Source organism: Muscardinus avellanarius (assembly GCF_963383645.1).
Source record: "Muscardinus avellanarius genome assembly, chromosome: 3".
Lineage (NCBI taxonomy): Eukaryota > Metazoa > Chordata > Mammalia > Rodentia > Gliridae > Muscardinus > Muscardinus avellanarius.
The window spans coordinates 123,810,858-123,819,720 of record NC_137788.1 but is presented as its reverse complement, the minus strand read 5'-3'; the positions used below and the strand labels follow the sequence as shown (position 1 = coordinate 123,819,720).

At 43.8% G+C, this 8,863-nt stretch overlaps 1 protein-coding gene across 1 annotated transcript in view; it reads right to left on the bottom strand.

Annotated features, from left to right (window-relative positions):
• Nucleotides 1-8,100: 8,100 nt before the first annotated feature.
• AQP9 (aquaporin 9) overlaps nucleotides 8,101-8,863 on the bottom strand; it is a gene marked incomplete at both ends in the record, with an annotated part of 44,836 nt that continues 44,073 nt past the window's right edge. The window contains one exon of the mRNA XM_080693123.1: nucleotides 8,101-8,275. Within this exon, the coding sequence (XP_080549249.1) occupies nucleotides 8,101-8,275 (175 nt within the window). The remainder of the gene's footprint in view (nucleotides 8,276-8,863) is intronic.

The following is an 8,863-nucleotide window of genomic DNA, read 5'->3' as shown; positions in this document are numbered from 1 at the left end:
TTCCTTGTTTAAACATACTTTCTCTCCCGGAAGATGATTACTTTTTGTAATGGTAGACAAATGTATTGTCCTTTCTGGGTAAATAATGAAAATAATTGACAAAAAGTCCTACAAAAGATGACAAAATGAAGGTACAAAATTGAGGTAAAGTATTTCTGCAAAATGCTGCCTCTCCTCTGAACCATTAGACAGCTAATCACTTGTTTTTGAGCTTCACAGAATCCCCTTTCTCAGGCGCTGGAGGTAAGAGGCAGTCTCCCCAAGGTGGGAGAAACCCCCCTGCAGTGAGGGACATGGGAGGGGAGGGAGACCTGAGGAGGATGCTTCTCAGCGGGCAGGATGTTCATACTCAGACTTAGCAAAGCCCATCACTGTGTGAGCACAGGAAGGTGGGGAGGGACAGGGAGCGGAGTGGACCTGGGTGTGGTCAGCGAGTGCTGTGTGCACGTGTGCCTCCGTCACCCGAACTTCATCAAGATGCCCGATTACAATGCGCCAAAAACAGTTCTGTTAATAAATAATGGTAATGGTTGAACAAAATTATAAATCCACATAAATTTTAGATGCCACCAAATGATGCATTTAAAAGGGTTATAATGGTGAATTTTACATTGTGCATATTTTGCCACAATGAAAAAAAGGCAATCTCCCTGGAAATGTACCCAATGATCAGATATTTGATGGCATTAAGAAATACCTGGAGCCGGGCGTGGTGGCGCACATTTGTAATCGCAGCATTCGGGAGGCTGAGACTGGAGGATCGCAGTTCGTGGACAGCCTCAGCTATTTAGTGAGGCCTTCCGTAACTTAGTGAAACCCTGTTTCAAAATAAAGAATAAAAATAGGGCAGGAGGTATAGCTCGGAGGTCAAATGCCCCTGGGTTCCATTCCCAGACCCACAAAAAAAAAAAAAAAGAAAAGAAATTACTGGAAGCTGGGCATGGTGGCGCACGCTTGTAATGCCAGCACTTGGGAGGCTGAGACATGAGGATCGCACAGGTTCACTAAGTTGCTGAGAGTGAGGCTCTCAGAAACTTAGTGAGACCCTGTTTCCAAATAAAGTATAAAATAGATCTGAGAGTATAGCCCAGAGTTAGAAGAGTCTCTGGGTTCCAACCCTAGTACCACAAAAAAAAAAAAGAAAAGAAAAGAAAGGAAGAAAGAAAGAAAGAAAGAAAGAAAGAGAAAAAAAGAAGAAAGAAAGAAATCACTGAAGCTGGGCATGGTAGCACACGCTTATAATCCCAGCATTTGGGAGGCTGAGACAGGAGGATTGCGGATTAAGGATAGCCTCAGCTACATTAGTGAGGCCCTCTGCAACACAGTGAGACCCTGTTTCAAAATAAAGAATAAAAAAATAGGGCTGGGAGTGTAGCTCGGAGGTAGAATGCCCCTGGGTTCCATCCCCAGTACCAAAAAAAAAAAAAAAAAAAAGCAATAGAATTCCCCTGGGTTTAATACCCAGTACAAAAGAAAAAAAGAAAGAAGAAAGAGAAATAAATAAATAAATTACTGGCAATTAAGTTTATGTGTGATAATGGCATTGCAGTTATGTTTTTAAAGAGAATCGTGGATAAAATGTCATATTTGGGATTTGCTAAAAAAAAATTCCATAGGGAATAATGACAAGCAGAGAGGGAATTTATGAAGTAACCCTGGAAGCTAGATGTGGGGGGGATATTATTTTCTTACCATTGAATGTTTTAAAAGTCTTTCAAAGCCGGGCATGGTGGTGCACGCTTGTAATCCCCGCGCTTGGGAGGCTGAGACAGGAGGATCACACAGGTTCACAGCCAGCCTCAGCTACTTAGTGAGGCTCTCAGCAACTTAGTGAGACCCTGTTTCCAAATAAAATATAAAATAGGTCTGGGAGTATAGCCCAGAGGTAGAAAGCCTCTGGGTTCCACCCCTAGTACCACCAAAAAAAAAAAAAAAAAAGTTTCCTTTATGTTCTCCTTTATGTATTTCTCCTTTATGTTCTATTAGTTTTTTTTTAAATTGAGGTAACATTCAGATGACATAAAATTTACCAGTTTAGCCTTTTAAAGTGTACATTTCAGCCAATTCAGCAGCATTTAGTACATTCATAATATACTTTACCTAATTCCAAAATATTTTCATTATCCAAGAAGGATTCTTATATGTATCCTCTCCTTCTCTAGTAGTTGGCAACCACTTACTTACTTTGTGTCTTTATAAATTTGACTATTTTATATAAATGTGTTAAAAATATTTTGGGTCTGGCTTTTTTTCTTTAACATAATTTTTTTATTTTTATTTTTGGCAGGGCTATAGATTGAACCCAGGGCCTTGAATGTGTTAGGCAAGTATTCTGCCACTGAGCTACATTCCCAGAGGTAGAAAGCCTCTGGGTTCCACCCTCAGTACCACTAAAAAAAAAAAAAGTCTTTCATAATAAAAGTAGAATTTAAGGTAACCCTATTTACTGACGTCTGTTAAAAATGAAAAAAACAAAACTGAATCTGTAGATAACTTCAATGATCATTCCTAAGATACATGCACCTGCAGGTGATTAAATTAAGGGAATCCGGGAAAGGCCTGAGTTCTCCAACCTTGTGTTATCAGGACGGCAGCCGTCATGACAACCACCGCAGCAGCAGCTCCTGTTTATCAATATACGGGCGACTAGCGCGGTCCTGGGAGCGCCACACTGACCATCCTAATGCGCTTACCCCACTTACTGCATGAGTAAACTGAGGCAGAAGCTTGCCCTTTGTCCTAGTGAGAGAGGAGCTGGACTGAGCCCAGAGAGCGTGGCTGTATATTCCATTCATCCACTCAACATTTAGTGAGCAGCTTCCATTGGCCAAGGCTAGGCTGCCAACATGAACAGAAGACAGGACGTTCTTACCATCGTGGGCTTTCTAGTCCAGGGGAAGAAAACAAAGTCCAACACGGCAAACCTGTGTGTTTTGGGCAGCATGATTAGTGGTAAAGAACCATAGTGGGCTGGTCAGAGAGGCCTGACAATACAGTGAACAGAGACCTGAAAGGCCGAAGTAGAACATTTCAAGCAATAGAAATATCAGCCGTGAAGGCCCTGTGGCCGGGAGGGCCTTGCTTGGCTGGCTCTAGGATCAGGACAGAGGCTGTGTGGCCGAGGCCCAGAAGACCATGAAAGGGCGAGCCGGAGAGACCAAGCCAGAAAAGTCAGAGCACTTCTGCGACCTTGTGCTCCGGAGACTCCTCCCCAACACCAAGGCAGGCGCAGAGTCTCTTCAGAGGCCTCAGGGGCCGCACTGGGAGGTATGTACGATGATCTCCGGAGCAGGGTGAATCTCCTGGTCTCCTGCCCCCAAGCAGCTCCAGTCCATTTGTGGGTACCACGCAAGATTTATGATTCTGTGGCTAAGTAAAACTTATAGACCATTCTCTATAACTAGACGTTGTAAATCTTTCCCCATATTTTTAACCTTGACATAACTTAAAATTAGTGTGTGTGTGTGTGCGTGTGTGTGCGTGTGTGTGTGCGTGTGTGTGTGTGTGTGTGTGTGTGTGTGTGTGTGTGTGTAAAGAATATAAAAGCAGGGCCGGGCGTGGTGGCGCACGCTTGTAATCCCTGCGCTTGGGAGGCGGAGACAGGAGGATCGTGCAGGTTCGAAGCCAGCCTTGCTGGCTTAAGAGACCCTGTTTCCAAATTAAATATATATATAATGTCTGGGGGTGTAGCCCGGAGGTAGAAGGGCTTCCAGTACCACCAAAAAAAGAGATAGAGAGAGAATATATAAAAGCATAGACCAGTGTGGTGGTGCACGCTTGTAATCACAGTACTTGGGAGGCTGAGTCAGGAAGATCGCAGTTCACAGCCAGACTCAGCTACTTAGTGAGGCCCTTTGCAACTTAGTGAGACCCTGTTTCAAAATAAAGAAGAAAAAAATGGGACTGGAGGTGTAGCTCAGAGATAGAATGCCCCTGGGTTCAATCTCCATAACTATGCACACACAAAATTAAAAGAATTTAAAAGCAATCACGATTTAAATCTCAAGTACTGGATTTTATTATTTATTTATTATTTATTTATTTATTTATTGCGGGTCTGGGGATGGAACCCAGGGGCATTCGACCTCTAAGCTACACCCTCTGCCCTATTTTTTATTCTTTATTTTGAAACCAGGTCTCACTGAGTTGCAGAGAGCCTCACTAAGTAGCTGAGGCTGTCCGTGAACCACGATCCTACGGTCTCAGCCATCCGAATGCTGGGATTACAAGCGTGCACCACCACACCCGGCGCAAGTACTAGATTTTAAAATATATTTTAAATTCCATTTATCCTGTCCAATGACTGAATATTTACTCTGGTGTTTTGGTTAGAAAAGGTTCTATATCCGGAGGCATGCTCTGAGATCTCAGCTGATTGGGAAATTGTAGAGAAATTCTATTTTCTGACATTAAAGCAAATGCTCCAATGATTTTTTTTTTTTTAGTGGACAAGGGAGTGTTACAGTTCTAACTCCTAAAGAAGCTATTAAAATATAGTTTGAGGAGCCATGGTGGCACACACTTGTAATCCCAGCATTTGGGAGGCTGAGACAGGAGGACTGTGCAGGTTTGAAGCCAGCCTCAGCTACTTAGTGAGGGACTTTGCAACTCAGTGATACCCTGTTTCAAAACAAAGAATAATAATAAAAAAAAAATAGGGCTGGGGATAGAGCTTGGAGGTAGAATGCCCCTGGGTTCCATCCCCAGTATGAAAGAAAGAAAGAAAGAAAGAAAGAAAGAAAGAAAGAAAGAAAGAAAGAAAGAAAGAAAGAGAAAGAAAGAAAGAAAAGGAAGGAAGGAAGATAGTTTGAGCTGGGAATGCCTGTAATCCCAGTACTTGGTTGGGACGCAGAGACAGGAGAATTGCAGGTTCAAAGACAGCCTTAGTGAGTAGTGAGATTCTTGAGACTATTTCAAAATAAAAATAAAAAGGGCTGGGGTGTAACTTGGAGGGAGAAGGCCTCTGGGTTCAGTTTTCAGTATCAAGAAGAAAAGAAAAAGGTTTGCTGGTTCTATTTGATTGACTTCTGATATAGACAGTTCAACCTCATAAACAGTTTCTTGGCAAAAGCAAAACAGAAACGATAAGGCAAGTGCACCTATAAACTGGTGGGGAGAGGATTCGAGTGTGAGAGCCTGGAGGAAGGAAACTTAAGACAATCCCCGCCGGGTAGACTTTCAGTGTAGCGCGTCTCCTCTTGGTAACCTTGGTGGCGAGGCCTCAGTCTATTTTCTGAGCACCTGGGTGGACCACATGCTGCACAACAACCCAAAGCACATCCGAGAGGTTGCCTCTTGCTCTAAGAATGATAAACGTCCCGAGACTCCCTTCCTGTCTGCTTGGCTTTTCTCTCCTGGCAGAACTGGGTTCCGGGCCTGGGGTTCCAATGTCTTCTTTCTCCTGCCCATACCCAGGCTCTCTCATTCTCACCACAAGTGGTATTTTCAGGCCAAACCATTCTTTGTTGCTGTGAGGCGTGTCCTCACACTGTGGGACGTTGGGCAGGTCCCTGGTCTCCAGCTACTACATGTATTAGCACTCCTCGCCCCCAGTATGGCAGCCATAAATACCTCCAGACACTGGCAAATATCCTTGAGGAAACTGTCCCCTGTTGAAAGCCCCTGTTTTAATCCACAGGGATCCTGGGACTCTGAGAATGCTACCTGGATTTACTTGGCCATCACTGGACACGGTCCTTTATGAAACCTTAGACCCATGTGACTTATGGGGCCAACCCTTGCTGCAGGCAAGCTTTCTTGAGCTATTTTTAAAGGACCATTTATGTTTTCTAAAAATCTTCCCCAATATTGGATTCATAGACAGGACAGATGTCTGAACTTAGCATATTTAGCAGCTTATACAAACCCTTAAAAAGTGAAAAAAAAAAAAACACTAAAAAAACAAACCGGGAGTGGTGGCACACACTTGTAATCCCAGCATTTGGGAGGCTGAGACAGGAGGATCGTGGTTCGCGGCTAGCCTCAGCTACTACTTAGTGAGGCCCTTTGCAACTCAATGAGACCCTGTTTCAAAATAAAGAGTAAAAAATTAGGGCTGGGGGTGTAGCTTGGAGGTACAATGCCCCTGGGTTCCATCCTCAGTACTGCAGAAACAAAAACAAAAAACACTAAAACCCAACAGTGACCCAATAATTTTATTTTAAATATGGAATGTCCAGGTAGCTTCAGAACAAGAAAACATTGCCCATGTCCATAAGTCATAGAACATAGACTGCCAGACACATTTCCCGTCTCCTTTTCGGTGTCCTGTTAGCATCCTAAAGCAGCTGGGAAGCTGGATGCCTCTGAGGATGCTGGTTTCCCATGGATGACTGAAAGTGCACCCCTTGAAGGAGAAAAATTCTCCTGGGGGCTGAATCTCTCTAGTTAAAGTCACGGTCGGTTAGAGGACTTCACAGGGAGGAGTCTGAGGAAAAGGAAACTGCATGTATTGTGTGGGGTTAGCAGGGATGGAAGAACAGGAACTAGTAAGACCAAGGTGGTTCCCGAAGGGAAACTCTGGTCCTGTTTCCCGGCAGGTGCGAGCCATGGTCACACTGGCACCTCCTTCCTTCATTTGTGCTTCAGTGGCAGTGGGAATAAAACCAGTCAGAGTGGGACTCAAGATCTTCTACCCTAAGACTCAGGAACATTACGTCCATGAGGGCAATATGTCCTGGAAGCTGTCATTCCCACTTCTGGCCAGCCAGGAAGGGTTGGCACGGATTCTCAACTAGTTATTGATCTCATGAAAGATGGAGGGATACATTAGACAATGTCTAGGATTTCCACAAAATCCCAGGCAACTCATTTAACTTCTCTGAGCTTTTGTTTCTTTATCTGAAACACAGGCATTGTGGTATTTACTTCAAATAGCATTATAGGATGTGTATTTTGCAAATTTTAAAGCCCAGTGAGGGATTTCCCACCTGGATCAGTGTGCCAGACCAGGTCCATGGACTTCCAGTTTTGGCTTCGTTCCTAATAAAAAAATAACATTATTCTATTTTATGTAAAATAGTGGATGAGTGCAGCCACTGACTTAACTTGTCAACTGTCTGTCCTCAAGTGGGCAAATAGGAAAACACATTTGAACTAAGAAGACAGAGTGCTGTATTTTTCATGACTGAGGTTGCAATTGTATTTTAAGTTATTATATACTAAAGACCAGGAAATTAATTGGTGCTCTCTAAAATGGAGAAGAGCAAGAGATTACTCTGATTAATGGTTTCCATTAAAAAATTCCATTTGGTTTCCCAAATTTATCTTGTCTCCTGAGGTTTCTGAATGCCACACCGTACTTCTCCTGTGCTTTCGGCTACTGCATTCTATGGCTTTCTACACTCTCAGGTTTGGAAATCTGAGTATTTATGCAAAGACAGTAGCACAACATAACCAGAGAGTAACCCTTTAGCGCTGTGGTTTATGGATGTTAACCTAAACTACTGTTTTGTCTTTAGGTTAGGTTTTGGTTAACGCACAGAATGTAATATTTATCGATAGTGAAGATGAGGCGCTTTTTTTTTTTTGCGTGTGCGTATGTGGTACTGGGGATCAAACCCAGGGGCATTCTATCTCTGAGCTACATCTCCAGCCCTATTTTTTAATTTTTATTTTGAAACAGGGTCTCACTAGGTTGATGAGAGTCTCAGTACTTGCTGAGGCTGCCCTTGAACCTGCGATCCTCCTGTCTCAGCCTCCCAAGTACTGGGATTGCAGGTGTGCGCCACCATGCCTGGCAAATGAGGCTTTGTGTGACACTGTCTCATACAAGCAATGCAGCTGAGACCGTCCAAGGAAGTCCATGGACAAGGTTCCAGGTTATCAGTGTCCACCTAGCAGTAAGGATTCCCATCAAGGATGCAATAAGCAGGGCAGGTGAGAAGGCTGTTTCAGGGGACAGTCAGTGCCCTCTGGGGCAGGATGACTGGCAGAGAAGAGATCAGTGTTTCCAAACCTCGCTCAGATGCCTGTGCGACTGGATATCCACTTGGCTGGCAGAGTTGGATAGATTCTACCCCAGTCTTACAGAAGTACAGTCAGATGCCATCTTTTCTAAAGAGAATACCAGCCATTCACGAACCCAGAGCTGAGTGCGCCCTACATCACAACACTTAGTTCAAATTTGTCTTGTTTGTCGTCGGACGATTCTGCCTTGAAGTCTGGGTCAGAGTCTGGGTGGTGGATCTCAATGAGAAGAACATAGACGAGGCCTCCGATAACAGCGCCCACCAGAGGGCCCACCACAGGAACCCACCAGAAGTTATTTCCAGCTCTGAAATCACACAAGAAATTAGTATCATATATCTAGGCCTTCCTCCTGGTGTTACTGCCTAGCCATTCACTAAACAGCTAGTGCCTCTCTCTCCAGAGCTCTTTCAGTTCTGCAAAAGCTAAATACGAGCTGGGTGTAGCAGCGCACGCTTGCAATCCTAGTACCTGGGAGTCTGACACAGGAGGATCGCAGGTTCGAGCCCAGTCTCAGCCACTTAGTGAGGCCCTCCGCAATTTAGTGAGACCCTCTTAAAATAAAGAAAGCCAGGTGTGGTGGCGCACGCTTGTAATCTCTGCCCTTGGGAGGCTGAGACAGGAGGATCGCACAGGTTTGAAGCCATCCTTAGCCACTTAATGAGGCTCTCAGCAACTATGTATATATATATATATATATATATATATATATATATATATATATATATGTGTGTGTGTGTGTGTGTGTGTGTGTGTGTGTATGTATATATGTGTGTGTATATATGTGTATATATATATATATATATATATATATATATATATATATTGTGAGGTCAGTGAGATACAACACACACGTACACAGCACTCGGTATGATTCCCTCTGGATCCACCCCAC